At 32.8% G+C, this 24,488-nt stretch overlaps 2 protein-coding genes across 5 annotated transcripts; both read left to right on the forward strand.

The window, feature by feature from the left end:
* The first annotated feature begins 3,555 nt into the window (after positions 1 to 3,555).
* Positions 3,556 to 6,214, forward strand: LOC121268037 (probable zinc transporter 10). Its single transcript, XM_041172143.1, has 3 exons — positions 3,556 to 4,215; positions 5,460 to 5,609; positions 5,717 to 6,214. Exons 1-3 carry the CDS (start codon positions 3,589 to 3,591, stop codon positions 6,020 to 6,022), a joined length of 1,083 nt encoding a protein of 360 aa, XP_041028077.1. The 5' UTR covers positions 3,556 to 3,588; the 3' UTR covers positions 6,023 to 6,214.
* A 4,591-nt stretch (positions 6,215 to 10,805) lies between these two features.
* LOC121267697 (E3 ubiquitin-protein ligase arih1-like) lies at positions 10,806 to 19,093 on the forward strand. Of its 4 annotated transcripts, none has more exons than XM_041171699.1 (4): positions 10,806 to 10,926; positions 11,678 to 12,121; positions 13,840 to 14,600; positions 18,358 to 19,093. In XM_041171699.1, the coding sequence occupies exons 2-4, from the start codon at positions 11,714 to 11,716 to the stop codon at positions 18,734 to 18,736; spliced, it is 1,548 nt and encodes a 515-aa protein (XP_041027633.1). In that variant the 5' UTR covers positions 10,806 to 10,926; positions 11,678 to 11,713; the 3' UTR covers positions 18,737 to 19,093. The 4 variants fall into 4 exon arrangements, with proteins under 4 accessions (XP_041027633.1, XP_041027632.1, XP_041027631.1 ...); XM_041171698.1 differs by having other exon boundaries at positions 10,817 to 11,104; positions 11,461 to 12,121; XM_041171697.1 differs by having other exon boundaries at positions 10,818 to 11,104; positions 11,395 to 12,121.
* The last annotated feature ends 5,395 nt before the right edge of the window (positions 19,094 to 24,488 follow it).

Genomic DNA, 24,488 nt, shown 5'->3' on the forward strand with positions numbered 1-24,488 from the left:
TGTAAATTCTTGGACTCAGAGTCTTATAAGAGACTAGCAAATCTATTTATCTAGAATTAAAATTAAAAAAAAAAAATCGGGTAATCGGGTATTCCGAAAATCATGTTCGGGTAGGGTAATTGGTATCGGCCAAATCGAGTAATCTGGTAACAGAATAGCAATGAGATCAGATCGGGTCGAAATAATGAAATTCGGGTCAGGTCGAGTGAACATTGCTAGTTGTGGGCCATGGCAATCAATACATTCACACGGTAAGAAAACCTTTTGGTAAGGAAGCCTTTCCTAGCCAACCAAGAAAATTCTGTGCCTCTCAACGAGTCATATATATCAATAGAACATTATTGGCTTAGAATTTTGTGAACATTTTGCAAGATATTCGAAACTCTTTAGAAAAATATAAGAGTCGGGCATGTTTGAGGCATGAGAAGAGACATAAAATTCACAACTAAATTAAAATGATGTAACATAATTAATTGATTTATAATGGAATATTTAATATCAACTTGAGAGAGAGACTTAAAAAAAAAAAAAAAAAAAAAATCCTTGAGAGCGAGAGAGAGACCTTGCTGATGGATGCTAATGGGAATATTCATGGGATTTAAAGTCAAATCCGTATATAACGCAGTACCACGTACTGATTTGGAAAGGCCTATAGAGTACTTAACATTAACAATTTCAGGTACATTGATGTTGACAAATATTATGTCACTTTTTTAACAACCCCATTTATAATATTTAAAAAAAAAAATGGTATTTGCGTTGTGAAGTCTGCGCAAGGCGTAATTTTTTTTTTTAAAAAAATAAATATAAAATTTATTTAATCATAAATTCCATTCACTTTTTAAAAAATTATAAGACATCAGCACATCTTACAACTTTATATAGTATTACTTAATATTAATGTCTCTGTCTCACCACATAGTACATATTACATAGATACATGCATGCATTGCAAATACAGTATCAAGCACTATCCTTTTTTTTTTTTTTTTTTTTATCACAAGTCAAAACTTAGTTATCATAATTTACAAAGTTATTCTTCCTACCGTATTATTATAAGAAAATTATTTAATTGTTGTCAGTTATTTTTTATAAAATAATAATTTCTTGGCAAATGAATATTATATTCCCATAACAAATAGCTATTTTTATTACAAATAACTAGTCACAAAGTTTTTTATTTATTTTTATTTATTATAGTGTCCGTTTAACTCATGTAGATGCCAAACCAACCTTTTCTCAGCAAACCAAAACAATAAAACCTAAAAAGAAAAGGATTTTTGCAGCATGATCTCCCATGCCACTAATTTCTAAAATGGCATGCATGCAAGAGAGTAATTATTAATAGGATGCTTAGCCCTCCTCTCAAATTCATGATATTTTTTAAAAGGTTTTATAAATATCTTTAAATATTTTTTAAAAATAAAAAAATAAAACATTTCACTAATAATTATTTCCTTAACCCGTTAATAATAAATAGAAAATAAAATAAAATATCCGAACCATAAATTTATGGGAACAAATTCGTAGGATCAAGTATTCATTTTTCTTATTAATAATCCATTAAATTGCGTTTAACACATGCACAGACACGAATAAGACACGCACTTTGATCGAACGGCAAAATCCATGGCTCTGCGAGTCTGCCGCACATGGCCGTACGTATAATTTATTTGCAATTCAACGGCTGAATTAGAAGCTGGCATTGTGGCATGGGTTTGATCATTGATGATATTCTAATTTGAAATATTTCAGTTTGCCCAAGTCGTACGGATTTTAGGCATTGACAAATGTGTTTGTGTGACGTTTTTTTTTTTTTTTTTTTTTTTTTTTTAACACAGATTTGATGATAAAAAAAGGTTTTATTTTATCTTATTATTATAATTTTTTTAAAATTTTATATAAAATATAATAAATAATTTAATTTTTTTAAATTTTAAAATAATAATTTTAAAATATAATATTTTAATAATATTTTATTTAACTGTTAATTTTTATCTAAAATCATCTTATTTTATCTCACTATCCAAACGAATCCTTAATTAATTTGTGATTTTACAATATAATATTTTGTTTTTTTAATCAAATTAAATTACATTTTCACATGAAAAATTATATTTGTAATTTCGAGTCGTGTAAATCTTGCACATTTAAAAAGTAATAATTTGAAGATCACCATTTACTTATTAAACCATCTCTCTTAATTATAAAAGTTTTATAATTATAGGCATCTTATTACTAATTACTTTATAGATTTGGATATATACTTTCGCTCGAATCCAAGATCTCCATTTTGAAGTTTGAGGGTTTATGTCAATCAGGCTACAGATTTTTGGTATTGTTGGGAATTAATCTAAAACTTTTAGTGCTGTGCAAAAAAAATCTGATGTGCATAAAATCATATTATTTTGTAAATTTATTATTGTAGCATCTCTGGATAAATCTAGAAGCTCTCATAATTTTCTATGGACCATATTATGGGTTTCAAAAAATAAAAATAAAAATACAACACATGAGCATAAGGTATATGCATGGTATAACTTAAATAAAACCCCCCCCCCCCCAAAAAAAAAAGTTAGAAATTGGATCCAAAGAATATTATTCGGAGTCGAGATTTTCTGTGAAACACAAAATTAATGAATTAAGAAAACAACTTGAAATTTTTTATTTTACAGATTTTTTTTTTAAAAGTTTCCCACCGACTCCCTCGTTTTTTTTTTTTTGTTTTTTTCCCCTTACTAGGAATTTGCCCAGCCGTGGCTCCCTCCCAAATAAAAGACTAAAGAGGCATATCTCATAAATACGGTGTGTTTTGTTTTCCTTACTTTATTAATATTGTTGTCTGGTCCCTTCTGTGCTAGAGGATGATTATGATAAAATGTTGCAGTCATAAATAAAAAATCCTAAACTATTTAATCTGAAACTAGCTAGCTAGTGGTTGAAGATTGTTCATATATACGCGAGTAGAGTTCCCAAGATCTCTAAGACTATGTTTAGATATTAAAGTGATTTTAGATGATCTGTGAATATGAACTTACTATCTTAACTTACAGGAATTCTCAGCTTCTTAAATATATATCTTGTTTATCGGTTAAATGTTATTAACCTGATTTCATTTTGATAACATATAAAAAAAATGATGACTAAGAGGATGATCATTAATATTTATTGAATAATTTGTTAGATAATATTTAAGCCATGCTGAGCATTGACATATATATTATGCGAATGATTAAATTCACCATTTCTCATATTTATCTTAAGCTCTTGACGATCAATAATTTAATATTATGTCTAATGTATAATAATACTAAGATCGTATTATTTTTTTCTTCGTTTGTTTGTCGCTATAATATATGATGATGATGACAATGGATAGATACCATTAGTTTAGTTTTTAGGGTTGAATGTTTCAAAAGTTAGAGGAAGAAATTAATTAAGCCATGCAGGATATAAACAAAGAGACACTGCCACTATTTTTTAACATTAGCATAAGTGACATCATCTATGTATCTCTATATGAAGGTACATCAAGCTCCACGGAATTCTAAGCCAAACCTAAGACCCAATCCTGATCAGACTAGTCAAATGGCCAGTACTTCAACTGATCTCAAGCTCATCTTCGTCTGCTTCATCCTCCTTTCAACCATCATACCCCATGCTCTTTCAGCCTCCGACGAATGCAAGTTGTCACAGTCCAGCTCTTGCAATGACAAGGCAAAAGCCTTGCCCCTCAAGATCATAGCTATTGTCTCCATCCTTGTTACCAGCATGATTGGCGTCTGCTTACCCCTTTTTACACGTTCAATCCCAGCCTTACAGCCCGATCGAAATCTGTTTTTGATCGTCAAGTCCTTTGCTGCCGGCATCATACTTGCTACCGGGTTCATGCACGTTTTACCTGATTCTTTCGATATGTTATGGTCTGATTGTTTGAAAGAAAACCCATGGCATAAGTTCCCTTTTTCAGGCTTTCTGGCTATGTTGTCTGCAATAGCGACTCTCATGGTGGATTCACTCGCCACCAGTCTTTACACCAGGAAATGTAACACCGGAGTTATCCCGGATGGCAGTATTTCTGTCGAGGGAGACCAAGAGATGCAGGCTGCGGTGAGCTCCGGCCAGCATGTCCATTCTCACCAGCTTCATCATGGAGTACTGAAGGCTGAAAGTGGAGATAACTCTCAACTTTTACGTTATCGTGTTGTTGCCATGGTATGAGTTTTTGGCTTCAAATCCATGGATTTGTTCAAGCTTAATTTGATATATATTGATGTGCAATAGAAATATATTTGTGTACGTGTGTGTGTGTGTGTGTGTATATATATATATATATTTATATTTCAGATTTGCATATTTATATATCTATAATTTTATGTACACGTACGTTCCGTACGTACTTACATTTACCAAAAAATAGACTTGTCCTTTATCATAAGATGACGACATATATATATATATATATATATATATATATATATATATATAATAGATCAGTTGTGATTGAATTTAAAATACGATTGCAATTTTATTTTCTAAATTGTTGTTAGTGTCATCATGTCCAGTATTGCCAAAAATCTTCATTCATAGCTTGGTTTTGGCGTATTATACATGTTGGAGACCCAGTAAGATCATGCCACGTCACGATGATTTTTTGTTTTTTCGAAAAAAAACAAAAGGATATTGAGCACTATATATAAGCAAGCAGATATTTAATTAATTAAGATATCTTCAATCTGTATTATTACTATAGTACTATATATTATTATTAGATAACAACTAGTGATCAAGTAGCACATGAACCATCATCCACTTCTTAAATTGTGTGCTTTTTTAAACAATATATCTCAGTGAGTCAAACTTGAAAGATAAAAGATAATATATTTGATTAAATTACTAATTTTAAATCAGTAGTACTCTTTCAATTTTTCTAACACATGCTTTTTTGTCTATATCTTGATCATGACTCAAGCAAAATTAGATCAAGTTTTTAATCAAAAGTATTATATATATATAGATATCAAAACGCTAGTACTGACACTGATCTTATAATGATTTTATTTATTGCATAATGTTTCAAAGCACTATCCTTATAATTAGTTACGTGTAGAGAATTTCTCTTTTAGCTATTTTCTACACATTTTGCAAACTTTCCACTAGTTATGATAAGATTTTGAAAAAAGGGAGGAAAAAAAATAAACAAGTCTCATGTAAATCTTTTGTTAAAAAGTAGATTCTACTAATAAAAAATAATTTTTTAATAATTTTTTAAGGTGAATCGAGTCTACTCTTTTACAAAAGAATTGTGTGAAATTTATCTATTTAAATCATTTATCATATATATAAAAAAGTTTAGAGTTGTGAGACTAATTGATCCTACATGAATAATTGCATCTCCGATTTGATTATAGTAGTACTGTTGTGTTTTTAAACTCTGACCACTACATACTGGCCGGCAGGTACTAGAATTGGGAATAGTTGTTCATTCAGTAGTGATAGGGCTATCACTGGGTGCCTCAAACAACACCTGCTCAATAAAAGGTCTCGTGGCTGCCCTTTGCTTCCATCAAATGTTTGAAGGGATGGGTCTCGGGGGCTGCATTCTCCAGGTCAATAACAACACGAATTTCATGCATGCATGCAGCTCCCACGTACTTTATACATCCAAAATCAGTATCAGCTTATTTAATTAACATGTGTTTGTTTTGTGAAACAGGCAGAGTACAAGTTGTTGAAAAAGGCTTTAATGGTGTTCTTCTTCTCCGTGACAACTCCATTCGGAATTGGCTTGGGGATGGCGCTGTCGAAGACGTACAAAGAGAATAGCCCCAACGCTTTGGTCACGGTGGGGCTCCTGAATGCATCATCGGCTGGCCTCTTGATCTACATGGCTTTGGTCGATCTTCTTGCTGCAGATTTTATGGGTCCAAAGATGCAGGCTAACATCAAGCTCCAACTTAAGTCTTACGTGGCGGTTCTTTTGGGTGCTGGGGGCATGTCTGTGATGGCAAAATGGGCTTGATGATCGAAACATAGTTATCCAGCTAGCTCAGCTAGCTAGTAATTAATTATATATGGATCTTGGAATTAATTAATGTAATAATTAAACTGGAAAGTTAACTACTTTGGACTTTGTAGAATAAACCATGATGTTTTGTTTGTTGTCACGACTGATCATGTATAGGATTGTTTAAATAAACTATATATCTGATTTGCCTTCGGGTTTTTTTTTTCTTTTGCACATTTTCTGTTTTTCATTTGATGAATATCTTAATCTTGCTCCATTTTTTTATTTTTAAATTTAATGAAGCCATATTAAAGAGAGAGTTTATGTGCATCTTTGGCTAATACATGAGCCTCAGTATTTAAAGTGCTAGGGACATAGTGAACTGACCACTGCTCCATTTTCAACAAAAAAAAGCTTTGACATCATTGAGAATCATCCCAGCTGTGAGTTCCACTTCTGGTTTGAACCATTAAGATCCAACACAACCCAGCTGTTGACACAGAATAACAGCTTTAAGAGCAGCTAATGATTCAGCCAAATGACCATAATCATGGGCATTAATTCCGCTAGCTACACAACAACGTACCACATCGATCTCCTTTTCAATATATTAAATGTCTTGCATCTGCTCATTCTCTGCATAAATGTTGGGTGGTTATCCACATCCAACTAAAAACAAAGATCCCCTTAATGTCATGAAAGATAAAGATGATCATGGCAATCATAGAGTCCTATCCTCATGTCTCTGTCTTCTTCACCATACTTAAAATCTCTATGAATTTCAAGATGTTCCAACCACACTACCAACCATACTCACCCTGCCCAAAAAAGCGAGATAAATAGCATCACCAACTATACTAACCATGTTTGCCTTTTTCTTCAAATTTTATTGCTCTTACTTATAGGATGGGTGTCGGTTGCTTTTATAAGAGATTGGAACATCACAATCCACGTCCCACCCACCCACCCCAATCTTCAAATTATTAATCATTCCCTAAAAGCGACCGTACGTTTGTAATCCCCCACTATATATCTATATATATATATATTTTTTTTTATATCACTTGCAAAAAAATCATTTATAACAAATTATTTATGATTAAAAAAATTATTTGTGAGGATAATATATTCATTTTGACAATAAATAATCATTTTAATAAAAAATAACTGACAATAAAAAGACAACTTTTTTATAATATGTAAGTATTGGATCATGCTACAGCCCTCGCTGGAGCTTCCCGCTGGGGGTGTAGTATTATTTTATGTGTTTATTTAAAGTAATTTTTTATATAGATTTTTTTAATATTTTTAAATATTTAAAAAAAATAAAATAAATTTAGAACATCATTAAAAAAATATTTCCTTAGTCAGAAAGTAAAAAAAAAAATTATTAAAAAATACTCCCTTAATCACGAAGTAAAATAAAAAATTATAAAAAATATTTTTTTATAATTTTTTATTTTACTTCATGATTAAGAAAATATTTTTTAATAATATTATAATATTTTTTTATTTTTTTAAAATATTTAAAATTATTAAAAAAATTATATAAAAAAATAACTTAAAAAAATACATTAAAATATACTGCTAGACCCAGCGGAAGCTCCTAGCTAGAAGCTCCAGCGGGAGGTCTAGCATTTTCCGTAAGTATTATATTGATGTCAGAGTTGGGTGCTAGTCTCAACAAACACCATTAGATTATAGTTAAGAACGCTGCTAGGTCCACAGATGACTTCCACCGAAGGTGGCCATTGAAAAGAGTAAATTTGTTTTTTTTTTCATATATTTAAATATATATATATTTTAAAAAATTTACAATATTATTTAAAAATACTTCTTTAATCATTAAGTAAAAAAAAAAAAATCGGTAGAGGGTTTCAGTAAAAAATTTCTGTGGACATAGCATTTTCCTATAGTTAATACAGTGTATGGTAAAACAAAACCAAAAAATGTAATTTGGGTTCTCTCGGCCTACTCCCATGGATCTTGGTCCAATCAAAGGGAGAGTCACCTTGGATGACAGTTTTGTCTAATATGACTACAAGTTATTACGTACCTTATAGGTGGTAAATCATGCATACATGTTTTAGAACTATAAATGACAATATTCCCGTCCTGCGAATAGTAAATGCATAATATGATGTACCAAAAATCTTGCGACTCTATCATGATCACTTGGAGTCTTAAAAACAAACCAATAGGAGGAAGTGTTGGGATTAACTGGTTATCAACAATTAATTTGAAGTATAAAAGTGGAAGTAAAATAAAAGAAAAGAACATCAATCACATATGGAACACTAAAATTTAAGTGGTTCAGCTCAGAATAAGCCTATGTCCATTGGCAGGGTCAGTTTCAATGAATTCACTATCAACAAAGGTAGAGTACAAGAGATCAATCACAAAATTCACAAAATCATCAATCTCATAGCTCCAATACATCCAATGAACTCTCAGGAATCTCAGAAAATAACTTTTCTCTCTCTTTATGTATTTTGGCTGCTCAAAAGTCAAATACAATGTAATTAAGCATGTATTTATATTGAAACGGGTAGAAACCCTAATTATGGACATCCGCTCGAACGAAATATCAAGCGAGGCTCAAGCGAACATTAGGGCTGGAACTCGCTTGAGTGAACTTTCTACCTGGATCTCACTCGAGCCGACTATCGAGTGAGAGTCGAGCGAACTCTCTATAAGGGTCCCGCTCTAACTGAATGTTGATCAACTGTCGATCTAACAATCTGTTTGAAGCTTTGAGATGGCCTTCTTCAACGAGTTTTCACAAGTGAAAGACTAGACATTCATTCCCACTAAGAAAGATGTACTTTCAACCCTATGAAGTGGCATAGTGGTCCTGGAATAAGTTAAAAAAAAAAACTGAATGCTCTGAATTCGAAACTCCTCTAGCTGCATTCACAATATTCTTGGAGCTAGCTATTAAACTTAGAAATTAGATATGTATTTTGTTCCCTTACTTGCCATGCATGTTCAGTATTGTAGCAATTCATGTCTTCATTTGCCAAAGGACAAGCTACGTACAACATATATACACGGAGAAGGGAGTTCAATGTTTACCTTTCGAAGGTGAATCCAATTACACTGTGCCAGCTGTGGCATAAACATAAAAGAAATAAAGAACAAATTTTTCTTTATCCAATTAATTAACAGATTTATCAGTTAATTGGATAAACATAAAAGAAATAGAAGTAGGAAATTTGGATCATTAGGGAATATAATTTCTCTCATGTTCATGAGTTCCAATTAATAGAATATTGTACACACTACACATTAACAAATATATTCTTTAATTTCATTAAAGTTGCGTGCAAGTTTCAACGAAAGACTTAATTACGAAGTAAACGATTAATTAACTTACAAATGGATCGAAATGGTCGCAATCTAGCTGCTAATGCCATCGTGGTCTTGTTGTTTTGTTGGAGAAAAAATCAGAGAGAGAAAATGTAGCAGCTTGTTCACTTCACAGGGCTGAGAAAAACCTAAATTAAACACAGTATATATATTTCATACCCTTGTTTTCCTAACACTTGCATAATATAGGAGGCCGAGGTGCGTGGGTAATCATGCATTATTTCTCTCAATTTTCTTCATTGAACTGACAAAGATCCCATCATGTGCACAGTTTTTTGTTTTGGCATGTGCATAGGTACCTAATCTTAAAACCAAGCTCCTTCTGACTCAATATATATAGTAGAATATTATTTTGAATAATGATTTTAGAGTACTGCTAGAGTAACCGCTGGTGACGGGAGTCATTACTGATTTTAATATGTGTTTTTTGATGTTTTTTTTTAATTATTTTTTATAAAATTTTTTTAATACTTGTAAATATTTAAAAAAAATAAAAAAAATAAAAATATTATTAAAAAATACTTCTTTAATCATAAAATAAAAAAATATTAAAAAATATTTCTTTAATCACGAAGTAAAATAATTAAAAAAAGTATTTTTTAATGAAATTATAATTTTTTTTATTTTTTAAATATTTAAAATTATTAAAAAATCTATATAAAAAAAACTAAAAAAAACATATAAAAAAATACATAAAAATGCTAAGGGATAACTCTCAACGGGAGCCGGAAGTGGAACGCTTATCATTTTTCATTATTTTATATTGAAGCTTAATGCAACATGTCCTTGCAAGTCAATGAAATGCTCGTTTATTAAAGTTATCATGGTACTTCACAATTAGATTCCACGGTAGAAAAGTTAGTTCCAACTCCCAAGTCACATCTTACCAATATATTCTTTCAAATTTAGTTTTTATTTTTTATTTTTAAAATAAAACTTTCAAGTTTAGTTCTTTAATTCATGCGTTAGAGAACTTTTATCCAAGGTTTAAGATCTAAAGTCAACAAGAGATAGTTATATAAAATAAGTCTATAATATTTATAAATGAATTTTTTAAAAGAAAAATTATTTTACTCTTGCTTTTACAATATTTCTCTGGCTTTAAAACTTATAAAACTGTAAAAATATCTAAATTCTAATTTCTTTTGTAGGGCAGATTACCCAAAAATCTTAGATAAAAATGTGATAAATGATAAATGTATAGATTTTCTTTATATTAAAAATGATAAATGCATGTAAAATTTTTATAAAAATAAATTTATAAAGCGAAGACCTAAAAGATAAATAAAGAAAAATCCAATAAAAAAGGTTGGGGCCTGCCGAAGGTCATATTATCTAAAGGGTAAAACTTGAAATTTGCTTCTTTTTTGTCCTATATTCTCATTTTCCTAAGGCAACAGAGGTATTAATTTTTTTTAATTGGCATTAATTTATTGGAATCTGGAAAATTGTTCAAACCCAACTGTATGCAATGGAACTCAGAGAACAGAAGAATGCCAGCAAAGCAGAGATAGAGGTTGATGTTCCTTACGTCTAAATAAACAGCAATAGTAAAGGATTACTCTCTCTCCACATCCCTGTTATAGTGAGGAGAACAAAGGGAGCAGTTGTCAGATTAGGGTTTTATTTACAAATACCCTCCCTCACTTACGGACAGTCTTTCAGAACACCCCACCCGAAAGACAATTTTATCTGATTCCCCTTCCACATTGCGTGAAAACCGCCTTGGTATGGAAGCTTCACTTCTTGGCTTTCTATTGACTACCCCTGTCTGTCTATTTGTTCCTCTTGTATATACATTATTATTTTCTTGTAATTTTTTTTTTTTTTTTTTTTTTTTGTTGGTAAATTGTGGTTCAATTTGATTATGTGAAAGATCCAAAATAATTTAATTTTTTTGTTTTATGTCGTTTTTTTTCTCCTTAAATCTCTGTTAGTCCGTTTTGTGCTTTTTTTGGGAATATATAGGCTTGAAGACGGAATTTTGAATTGATCCCTCGATGGGTTTGTTTTCTCAGATGTTGATTTTTTACCAGGAGCTTAAAGATCACTGTTTTGATATGAACCTTCTTTTATGCTTTTAGGAGTTGATGCAACAATTTTATTGTTTTGGATGAACTCCATGGTGGATTTTCCTGGTATTCTGATCCAGAAATAAGGGCTGAAAGATCACTTTTTGATATGGATTTTTTTGTCACTTTGTGGTGTATAGTCGCCGAAACACAGGGTTTGAGATCGATTCTCTTGTGGGTCATGCGTAGATTTTGATATAAATTACATATCGGAGTATTTGACTTGCAGAGCTGTTGTGGGATACTCGAGAAAGTGGAATTGGAAATGGAGCATCGGACAGTTCTTGGTGACGGATCTTCTGCGAATTTGGTCAGGGAAGAAGATGAGGAAGATTTCAGGAGTTGTTGCGAGGATGAGGAAGTCTGGAAGGAGACTGAAGAATTTGCGAAGGAAGAGTCAAAAGACGATCTTGATGAATTTTCAGTGAAGATGTTCTTCAAGGGTATTTCAATAGCTGATGCTGGGGAATCTGGTTCTGGGCTTTCTGGAATTGGGGTGGTTATGGAAAGATCAACCAATAATCCTCTCATTCAGGTGCAGAAAAAACTCGACTTTCATGTTGAAGCATCTGTCGCTGATTACTTAGCTTTGATGGATGGTCTGGTGGAGGCTACACAAAATAGCATCCGTCGGGTATATGCGTTCACCGATTCTGAGCTGTTGTATGACCAGGTGAGTCGTCCATTCTAAAGCATTTGATAATTCTTCATCTAATAATCTCGTGATATAAGCCTTGCTTAAGGTTTTACATGTAATTTCCTTCCCACAAAATGAATAAACTCCACGATGGTAATTTGCCGTGTCATAGTAATTGTCATTTTTTAATTGAATAGGCTGCATTCTTTTCATCTTTTATATGGTATGTCAGTTTTGAAGATTTTCTAGATGCAAAACACAAGATTTTCCTATCTTCTTTTTACTGTTCAGTGGCTTTCCAAATTTATATTTATGCATAAAAAAGTCATCAGGGATATTTCGCTGAGGTTAAGGGTAAGGTGACCCCCCAAAAAAAAGGGGTCTTTAAGAGGTGTGATAAATAGGAATTAGTTTCTTTTTTTCCTTTTGTGGAATCAACTGACAGTAATGCTGTAATTGTATTTGGTAGTTAACAAGGAACAGTTAAACGGAGATTCATAACAATAAGGATAGAACCCATGCGTGAGCATCAAGTGATGCTGCCCCTTAACTTAAAGCGTTCTATCTCCTTTTCAAAATTGCGGGAAGCACAGACTCCCTCCCCCCCCCCCCCCCCCCCCAAAAATCGATTACTTGTAAAAGAAACGTTTAGTATTCATGGATTTTCATTATGACAAGGCTAAATGGATCTTTAAAATTCATATTTTGGTTATGTAATGATTGGGATCAATTCTCAACTCTAGCATGCCATTGGGCTTTTCAGCAAGTAATCCTCTGGTCTAAGCTTTTGAGTATTTTTAAAAGGAAGGCCAAGTATGAAGATTTATACCAAGATAAAGTACAAAGAGAAGACAACACAACAGAATCAAAGCTTTTCTTTTTCTATTCACTATGAAAAAGTGGTCTTTCTCATCTCTTTCATTCTTAAAGGTTGAGTTTTGTTCTTTTCCTTGTTAAAACAAAGGGTTTAGTTTGCTGGAGAGATGGCAGTGTTGTCAAACGCTCTGTTATTTCATAGCTCCTGTGCTTGGTGCAGCAGAGAGCACAAATAGTATGGTCAACTTGATTCCCATTGAAGCTCAGCATTAGCCCGTAGAAGGGCTTGGAATTTGGTGACTAGGATTTTCATAAAAAGTATTCAAATATCCTTGTGGCTTAAAGAATTGAATCAATTATTAAATTTGAGCTGGAAAAATCATTTTTCGTGGAGAAGGCAAAATTGAACCTGTAGAACCATGACAGTTGATAATCAAAAGTGATTTCTCTCTGGACTGACTTGGATACATGAATCAGGAATCTGTCATTAATTTTGGTGTTAAACCAGTGTTTCTTTAATTTGCTCTGGATATGAAGTTGGTGGGTATGTGTAATCAAGAAAAAGAAAACAGAAGGAATTGTATCAATACATAGTTGAAGACGGTGCACCAACTTTTTTTATGGTGCTTTTAGTTTCAGAAAATGGGAGTATATTTTTATGCAATGATAATTGTATTAATGTACCTATCAAAAGATAAGTGTATTAATGTATTAGGTTCACACTTTGATGTAAGAAGGTAAAGCATTAAAAAACTCCTCAGCATTTAAAAAACTCCATAGTTATGGTGAGTAATACAATATGACTATAATGGATTTAATATTTATAGCATGATTTTTATTGTTTTTCATGTGTCTGTTCTTCTTGCAGAAGAAATAATGGATGTTTTTGTTGTTTTGAGTTCAAGTGTGTTTTAGTGATGTGATGTGAATTGTCGCAGATAACCCATGATGCAAAGCTTGAAGTCCCACTTCTGATAGCACTTAGGGAAAGGATTCTAGAATATGCCAGTAATCTTGAAGCTTTTGTTTTGAAGCTTATCCCCAGTGCTGATCTGGAACGGCCTTTGCAATTAGCCCAAGTGGCAATCGGGGTTGTCTCTTTTCCTTCCCAGGATGATAAATCACTTGAAAACTGTTCCATCTGTTGCGAGGACAAGTTATCACTGATGATGGTTACTATGAAATGTTCTCACAAGTTTTGCTCGAATTGTATGAGAATCTATGTTGATGGAAAAGTGCAGTCCTATCAAGTTCCAATAAGATGCCCTCAGTTGAGATGCAAATATTTCATCTCCACCGCCGAGTGCAAATCTTTTCTTCCATTTACTTCCTATGAATCTTTAGAGAGAGCACTTGAAGAAGCAAATGTCCTCCACTCCGATGGAATCTACTGCCCATTCCCAAATTGTTCTGTCCTGTTTGAACCCCATGAATGTTTGTCAACTGGAGCAAGCTCATCAAGTCAATCAGATAATAGCTGCGTTGAGTGCCCAGTCTGCCAGAGGTTTATCTGTGTGGAATGTGGCGTTCCTTGGCATTCTTCAATTAGTTGTGAAGAGTACCAGAACCTCCCTTTGGAGGAGAGGGATGCGGCAGACATTACTTTACATCGCTTGGCACAAAATAAAAGGTGGAGGCGTTGTCAGCAGTGCCGTAGAATGATTGAGCTTACTCAAGGTTGCTATCACATGACCTGCTGGTAAGAGACCTTTTTTGTACATATTGCTTTTCTCTTTGAGCATGGCTCATTTATTGAATGATATAAAGTGAGCATGTTATGATATATGAAGTGATTTCGAATATTGTATTGGTGCATCCTTCTTTAGAAATTATTCTTGTGATTTTTTTTTTTTTTTTTGATAACCAAACTTTCATTGAAGAGAAACATTACAAAGCAGCTTGATCAAACCAAAGAGCTTGATCAGCACAAGCAGGTACATAATGCCACCACATTTGAATGTCTACTACATTCCAAGCATACCTAGCTAAACTATGAGCCACCCTATTTCCATCTCGAGGTACATGTTGAATTTTGACCTCTGAAAACCTTTGCATCAATTCTTTTGCATCTTTAATCAAGTTGCCTTTCCATGAAGATGACTCCTGTGTAGCTTGCAGATCCTGTACTAGCAATAAGCAATCTGACTCTATGATCAATTTTGGTATCCCAAGAGGAATGCAAAGCTGTAAACCTCTTAAAACAGCCAATAACTCAATAGTTGCAGCCCCATCCACTTCCTCTTCTATTTTACCAGCAGCCATAACAACCTTGCCGGTATAATCTCTTAAAACCAATCCAACCCCCGCTTTTCTGTTATCCACAAAAACTGCCCCATCCACATTGAGTTTTAGAAAAACCCTGTTGGTGGTAAGTGCCATACACATATGTTCCTTCTGTCAGTAGCATGTGAAAACCTTAAATCATTGAACACCTTATAGATAGACAATGCATGATTCACGGCCTGTAATGGTTCCACCAAGAGTTTCTCCATTTGCATCTTGTTTCGCCTAAACCATAAGCTCCAGCCTATCACAAACAACGAAGTAAAATCTGTTTCATTTGCTTGAATCAAAACAAATTTTACAATGTCCATAAAGTTCATGTCAGAATGGACCTGCTGCAAATCAGGTAAAAACTTCTTCCATATACTACTCACATGAGAACAAAAGAATAAAGCACGAGCCACATCCTCCTTGGCATCTTTACAAAAACAGCTAGCATTTTCAACTTCCATATTTTTCTTTCTCAAGTTATTTAAAGTAGGCAAAATATCTTTACATGCTTTCCAAGCAAAGATCTTAATCTTTCTTGGAACCTTCATCTGCCATTATCTCTTCCACAGTCTCTTATCAAGCATACAAGTTGAGCTTTCTCCCTCACAACTAACAATTGAGTTTTGGATCATACGATGGGCACTTTTAACACTGAAAGTTCCATTAGACTCACCTGTCCAAATCCATTTATCCATATAAACATTACTGGATGACCAATCAGATGATTCTGTGCCCACGTCCAACACTAATGGAAGATGATGTGATCACATGTAATCATAACGTTTTTGCTATAGCACTATCTATACATTATGTTGGATTTTCTATATGCCTAACTGTTTAACTGTTGGAGGAGACTTTTTCTTCAGAATGGTTGCATTCTATGAGAAGTATAAAATTAAATTAGTCATCCACAAATGCACTAATTAAATTTAGATTCTAAATTAAATTGTGTTTATGTGCATCTGATATTTTTCCACGAAAAAAACACACAACATTTCTTAATTTCTACATACACAACCAAGATCAATTGTTTTTTGGAGTTGGGGGTGAGGATTTTTGAAAGATTGATTAATCTAATTGTGTATGAAAAGGATAAGTGAATTAGAGTCTCTTACTTATGATATATTTTATGGGTAAGCAGAGCAGTTGAAATTGTGGTGTACATATTTTGAATTTCCTTCATCTTTAGACTCTTGCTCTTGGAGAATATAATCAAATTTTCTGTGCATTCAGTGTCTGCATTAGATAATTTGATTAATATGAGAGTGAGCTTTTGATAATACTTTTAGATGTACCTATCAAAAAAATAATATTTTTAGATGCAAGATAAAGTTCAATCTTACTTTAATTTAGGATGAGATAAAAGAGTAAAAGCAAATTTTTTTTTTTACTCGATTCTCTTGCTGTACGACTGACTTGCCATTGCTATTTCACTTTGTTCCTGGTATTGTTGTATTATGCTAGGGCTGAGCACCGACCCTTTCGGAGTCGGAGGGCCCATCCTCCGACTCCGACTCCGACTGTGTCGGAGGTCGAATCCGACCTTTGACTCCGACTCCGAACTGTGCTGAATCCGCTCCGACTCCGACTTGTCGGAGCGGAGTCGGATTTTTGGACTCTTTTTTTTTTTTTTTTTTTTTGTCTTTTCTAACTTCATATTTGACCCACTTTTTTTAAAAAAAAAAAAATTGTTGGCTTTCAAATTTCAATTTTCTCAAAATTACAATCTAAACTTATTAAACTTTTGATTATAACAAAAAATACAACTAAATAAAACAAGTAATATATATTAATACTATATATTATATTAATAGTGATATTAATACTATATATAGTTATAGTGATTAGTATAACTATATTAGTATTAGTTCTAGTGATTTAGTATAACTATATAAATTTAATATAATATATTAGTATAAGTTATAGTGATTTAGTATAGGTATAATATTATAAGTTATAACTATAGTCTATATTAGTATTAGTATTAGTTATAGTGATTAGCATAACTATATATTAGTATTTGCTATAGTGATTTTAATTTAGTATAACTATATAATAGTATTAGTATAAATATTATACTAACTATATCATTGATAGTATTAGTATACTAATAGTCTAATACTAGTATATCACTGATTCACTATAGTTAATAGTATCATATAGTAATATAGTATTAGTAAGTAATACTATAGTGATTTATATAGTAATTTATATATAGACTTAAAGTGGATTACTAATAGTATTAGTATTAGGCCATAAATCTAATTATTATACTAATGTATAGTGTGTATTAGTATTGCTAATATAGTATTACTAATATATTTATCAAAAGGAATATATTGAGAATTTATTAGGTCAAAAAATATAATTAATACAAGATATTGTTATATAAAATTTATATGAACAATACTTCAGTTATTATAGTTTATACATTAGTATTATATGTTATTATAAATTTATAGATTAGTGTTTATCCATTAGTATTACATGTTGATGTTATTATGCATCTTTGTGTTTATAGTATATTATATATACATTAGTATTACATGCTATTATATTTATACATTAGTAATTTAGTGTTACATGGTAGTAAATTAGTAATATTGTAAATTTGTAATAGTATGATATTTACATATAGTCATATACTAAACTATTATTAGTCAATTTAGTCTATATATTATAGTATAAATATATTATTTAACTAGTATATTATTGAGTTTAACTAACTATATAAGATATAGTTGTATAAAATTTAAATGATTAATATATAGAAAAACACATTTTTTTATAAAATATGTATAAAATCGGAGGCGGAGGCGGAGGTGGAGTCGGAGGGCCAAGTCGGAGGCGGAGGCGGAGTCGGATTCGGAGGTGGAGGGTTGGAGTCGGATCGGAGCGGAGTCGGTTCATCAATGACTCCGACTCTGACTTCCAAGAGGAAAAAAACTCCAACTCCGACTCCAACTCCAACTAATGGGAGTCGGAGCGGAGCTGGTGCGAAGCTGGAGCGGAGTCGGATTCGGAGTCAGATTATTGGATTTTTGCTTAGCCCTATATTATGCTCTTCTAATGTGTACCAGATTTCAATGCTCAATATGCAGAGTTCAATGGTTTATATTCGGCTTTGGCTGTTGATTTTAAGTTCCTTGTGACAATTTTTGGCTTACATGACTCATTTACAGGTGTGGGCATGAGTTCTGTTATTCTTGTGGAGCAGAATATAGGGATGGCCAACAGACCTGTCAGTGTGCCTTTTGGGATGAGGACAACTCTGAAGATTTTACCCACTCCATGCAAGAGTCGGAACAATGGGCATGGGAGACTTTCAATTCACTCCCTATGATTATGGATGCGTACTCAGACCAAGAAAGATCTCAGCTGGCTTTGATCCAAAGGTTCCTTGCTGGAGGATTCAGTCTGAGTGACCATCCCCCTTACCAATCCCCACCTCGCTGTACAGACTCCTATGTAGACGCAATGAAGGATCTTCATCAGCTTCCTTGGCTTGAAAGGTTTGTTTCTGTGATAAGCGACAATTATTATGAAGACTATATCCAATGAAAGCAAATACAGGATTCCACAGCAAATAAAGTTGCTTTCTCCCCAAAAGTGCTCCAAGGGAGGGAAAGAGTCTCTCACTCTATTCACTCGCATTTTCATTTACAGCAAAACATTCAGAAATTGGCTTCTTTTCTTCTATGTAATTCTACTATAGCTTTGACACTCTGGGAAATTGTGATCCCGATGGTCGTTGCATTAGATTGAGGGGAAGAATTCATACTTGATCAGTTAGTTTCTTTCTTCTCTATAAAAAAGGAAAGAGAATGGAGAGAGATTCTTATATCAGTATATTCAAAGAACATTTTACCATGTCACTTAAAGCTAAGCCAATGAAATATATCTTCTTCCCACTGTAAATGGCATGAGCAATGTTCAAATATATGATATTCTGCTTGTTATTGCCAATGTTCAGACCAAATGGCATTTTACTCCCCAATTCTCCAGATGTCAAGGGTGGGGTTCTGATTTCAATCTCGTGTGGGGGATAATTCTCTGTGTCCGTCCATCTGTTCAACCATGATACTTCGCTTATTTACAGATGGTGTGCATTCTGCTAATCTTTTGTTTGGCTAGAAAACAGATACAGAAATTAGCAATGTATTGATGATTAAGAAGAGGATGATGCCGATGGTACTGGTGGTGTAAGACCGTAAGTCTGCTTTGGTAAATTTGGGGATGATACAGTCATGGTTACCAAGGGGATAGGACCATGCATGCTTGAAAATCCTAGCACAGTTTTCATCTGCCACAAGTGAAGTGATGGCCTTTAATAAAAGAATGGGGTACCCTTCCTCCCTCTCTGTTACACGACGTGGTAGGTGACCACGGTTGGAAGGGGAAAGAAGGGTAACGGCGTGAAGGTGTTCGGTTGAAAGGATGTGAAGTGCAGAAGGGAACTGGGGAAGAAATGTGTTCTAGGGAACCCTAGGTGACTAAGTACTGGTTTGGACCCTCATGGGCCTTACGTATAGAAGAAAGCAAGGAACGTGGGCGTGGACTTCAAACAAGCTAGGCTCATTTGTGTCTTCATTTCCCTGATGTAATAGTTTAGAAGCCCATAGACTTTTAAAAGGGCAATTTAGTCTTTTACTTTTAGTAGTATTAAGGATTTGTCTCTAACACATAGAGTTAGTTATGAAAAATTTCCAGAATATTCTTGTGCTTTCTGAATTTGGAGGTGACTCCCTCGAAGCAGGCCTCAGTTTATTACTATCAATATACAAATTTATACAATTTCTGTATCATTTCTCAATCATCTTCTTCATTACATTCATCAACCCTAATCTAGTTGTTCCAAGGTGGTATCCAGAGCCCAGGATCCTCTCTTTACAATGGCGAAAGGCACACGGTTCACACAGCTCCAGGAAGGATTTCACTCCTTCAAGAAATTGACTGAGAATCACATGAAGCAAATTGAATCCCAGTTTACTACTATCGGAGTGGAAATGTAGGTTGTAAGGCGCCAAATGGAGGCCATAATGAACCAGTTTGCTGCTATGGCCTTAGATTTGCAAAACATGAATACCCATAAATCAATAGGCGCAATTCATAATAGAAATTCTAGTAACAATGAGCAGGTGGTGTTACACACGAGGGAAGTGCACCTGAGAGCTATAAGGTTGGATTTCCCCACATTCAGGGGAGAAGACCCACATGGACAACTATACAAGGTGAGCCAGTTTTTCTCATTTCATAACACATTATAGCAGCATCATTGAGATTTGCCTCATTCCATATGGAGGGCAGGGGCTTTGTATAGTTCCAAGACCTTGATGAGTTTGGCTTGTTAACATCTTGGGATGAATTTGTCAAATTTTTATTCCTTCGATTTGGGCCAAGTAGCTATGATGACCCCTTGGAGCAACTCACTAGGCTCAGACAAGTAGGATCAATTGAGGAATATAAGGCTAAGTTTGAGGCCTTATCAAACAGATTAAGAGGAATCTCAGAACAGTACAAACTAAACTTCTTTTGAGTGGTTTGCGAGATGATATAAGATTGACAATTTGTATGTTTAACCCAAACAATCTAATATCTACATATGGCCTTGCAAAGATTCAAGAGGAAAAGGTCTCCTTACACAAAAAATTCACTCCTAGATTCCATACTCCCCACCACTTTGAACCAGCCTCCTTAAAATTCAACCCCACCCAACCCACCCAACATGACCAGCAGAAACACAATCCCAAAGCTATTGTACTTGTTCACAAAATTAGCCCAACCCAAATGATGGATAGGCGTGAAAAAGGCCTATGCCATAATTGTGACTCCAAATAGCACCCAGGCCCTAGGTGCCAAATTCCAAAGTCCTAAACTCTATCTCATTGAGAAAGTGTTAGAGGATGACACTTTACGGAAGGAACCACCAGATAGTCTTACATCATAGGCAGAATGTTTAGATTTGTCCAAAACTGAGAAGGAGCCTAAAATATCACTCCATGCCATTATTGGCTCCATTAATCCTAAGACCATTAGGGTTAAAGGATTGGCAGCCACAAGGTAACTATCCTAATTGACTCCAGAAGTACACAACTTCCTAGATGCTGCTATCATATTACGTCTTACATTGTCAGTTTCATTTGATGAAAAAGTGAAGGTAAAAGTAGCAAATGGAGATCAGCTTGAGAGTGAAAGGAAGGTGATGGGGGTCAATGTTAACATTCAAGGAGTTGTGTTCTAGGTCAACATATATTTGCTGGACCTAGCTAGATCTGACATGGTTTTAGAGGTCCAATGGCTGCAAAAATTAGGATCCATTCTTTGGAACTTCCAGGAATGGACCGCTCATCACTTGCTTGAGGAAGGGTCGATGCACAGGGCTAATAATATGGAGACTAAGGGGCTGCTGTTATTGCAATTAATTGAAGACTCACCTACAAACTAACCTCACCTTATTCCTGAACCTATACAATACCTACTCAACAATTACCAAGATGAGTTTTTTTTACAAATCAGCCATTGTTCACATCATACACCCCACACATGATGTGAAAATTTATTTATTTCATGGGGTGTAGATGTATTTTTCATAGGGTGTAGAGATATTTTTCATAGGGTATGAGGTGGTAAAAAGTGGCTGATGAGAAGAATTTTTCTACCAAGATATCTTCTCCACCCCAAAAGGCCTATCTCCTACCTGTACATATGACTACTTTATCACATTACAGCCAGGAACAAAACCCATTTCTATGAGGCCATACTGTTACTCATATTTTCAAAATGAAGAAATTGAAAGAAATGTGAAAGAACTCATGGAATCAGGCGTTCATCGCCCTACCCAAAGCCTCGACTAATCCCTATGCCTTTTGGTGAGAAAGGCCGATGAGACATGACAATTATGTGTGGATCATAGGGCGTTGAACAATGTTACTATTAAGGATAAATATCCTACTTTGGTGGCGGATGAGTTGATGGATGAACTCTATGAAGTCAAGATTTTTTCTAAACTCAATTTGAAATCGGACTACCATTAAATCAGAATGCGACTAGAGAATGTTACTAAAACTGTTTTTAGGTTACACTCTCTTCTCTAAAAAGAGAGAATGTGATTTTACTTCCACCCTCTTTTTTGTTCTTGGGTCCTGTAAAAGAAGCCCCCGGGTGATTATATAGAACTTAAATATGATACTTATGCAGCGAGATGAGTTTTCAAAGTCCGTCATTAACACCCCCTTTGCCCTTCGTGAAAGCAACGCCGAACTGGTTTCAAGTTCTAGATAACGCCATGACACTTTCTTATCCTTTTCTGTCTCCTTTTTATTTATTTATTTTTACCCTTTTCTTCAAACTGAATAAGATAAAGTGTAGTCAGTCCCCGCACTTGTCACCTCCAAACTAAATACAATCATGAATGAATAATATATGTTCCCCACTTACTTTTCATATGCCGCCGTGTCGGCACCTGTAACATTCAAAGATTCTTTTGGCATGCATGCTATTTGTTTTATTTTGTTTGGATAATCATTCCACTCTTTTTTTTTTATTATTTAGTTATCTTTTTTATTTAAATTTAAATTAAAAATTTTAAAATATGAATTTTCAATATAATTTAAAAAAAAAAAATTCAAAATCATATAATTTAATTAAAAATAAATTTAATTTTATACAAATTAACTCAAAAAGCAAAAGAATATTTATTTTTATAAAATTAAATTTATTTTTAATTAAAATATATAATTATGTAAAATGATTGAATTTATTTTCTTCTAAATTATGCAAGTATACTATGTTCTGAGATTTTTAATCCAAAAGAAAAATAAAAACTAGATAATAAAATAATTATAAAAGTATCGTTACCCATTTTGTTTTATGATGATTGGAGGTGTTTTATTCAACATTTTGTTTGCCCTAGATTCCACTAAATTTCTGTTCTTAGAAAATCTGTATGCTCACAATTTTTATAGTTTTTCCATATAACAATATTTTTAATTGAGAATATTTTTAATTTTTATTTTTATAAAAATGTTAGATATACTCCGTTTTAAAACTCTTAATACAATTGTGTTATGAGATATTTTTATAAAAATGTTAGATATAAAAATATCTCATAACACAATTGTATTAAGAGTTTTAAAACGGACTATATCTAACATTTTTCGTATGTCATAGCAATACTATACTTTTTCTTGGGATGTTATTTATTTTTGAGAAGCTACTTCGTGTCTGTATAGATATCTATAAAAATAATTTTCGAGTTAATTTTATTTTGTTAAACTAATACTTGAATTAACGCAATGGTTCTCTTTAATTTTTTACCAAGAAAATAAAGGACAACTTTTTATTTCCGCACTTAAAGCAGGGGGAAGAACAATAACGCGGAGATATATGGTTAGCATGAAGTTCGTGAGAGACAAAATTGGCAGTCCCAACTTCGCAGCAGCTGTCCATTCAATTGGAGACAGTGTAGCTCGAGGGTCGGTCAGGATAAGAATATTTGACTTTTTTTTTTTCATTATATATATATTTTAAAATTTTACAATATTATTAAAATATTTTTTTAATTCTTAAATAAAAAATAAAAATAAAATTATCGAAATCCATGTCGAAATCTATTTGTCGGGACAAATAGCACTATTAATATATGTCACACATTTTTTTAATCTGAACTTCTTATCTTTAAAAAATTCTTTTTATTAATTACTATTTACACACTTTAAAATGTGTGATGTGAATAATTTTTAATTTATTACAAAACTCAATAAAATAAATGTCAAATCTTCAGCTCCTATCTTGAATGGTTACATATCTAGATGGTACATATCCCCCTGCACTATAACAGTATAACTTCATCAGTTCATTGGATGGTTCCAAGAATAGACTGATCACCATTTGTAATTTTTTTTAATATATTTTTTAAAAAATATACAAATTTACTAAAGTTAATTTCTTAACTATTAAAAAAACTATTACTTAATCTCTTCAATGTTATTGTTAAAAGTTATCACTCGAGTATTTTAATTTTTTTTATTTTTTTACTTATTGATTAAGAAAGTGACTATTAGTGAATTTATATATATATATTTTTTATTTATTTAATAACTAAAGCCTCGTTTGTTTCCACAACTCCTCTCAACTTATCTCATCTTATCTAATCATTACAATTTTCTTAAATTCCTACATAAAATAAAATAAATAATTCTACTTTTTTAAATTCTAAAAAAATATATATATTAAAAAAATATATTCTAACAATATTTTATTCAACTTTTTACTTTAATATCAACTCATCTAATCTCATTTGTGAAAACAGAGG

The sequence above is a fragment of the Juglans microcarpa x Juglans regia genome, chromosome 5S (assembly GCF_004785595.1).
Source record: "Juglans microcarpa x Juglans regia isolate MS1-56 chromosome 5S, Jm3101_v1.0, whole genome shotgun sequence".
NCBI classification, from domain to species: Eukaryota; Viridiplantae; Streptophyta; class Magnoliopsida; order Fagales; family Juglandaceae; genus Juglans; species Juglans microcarpa x Juglans regia.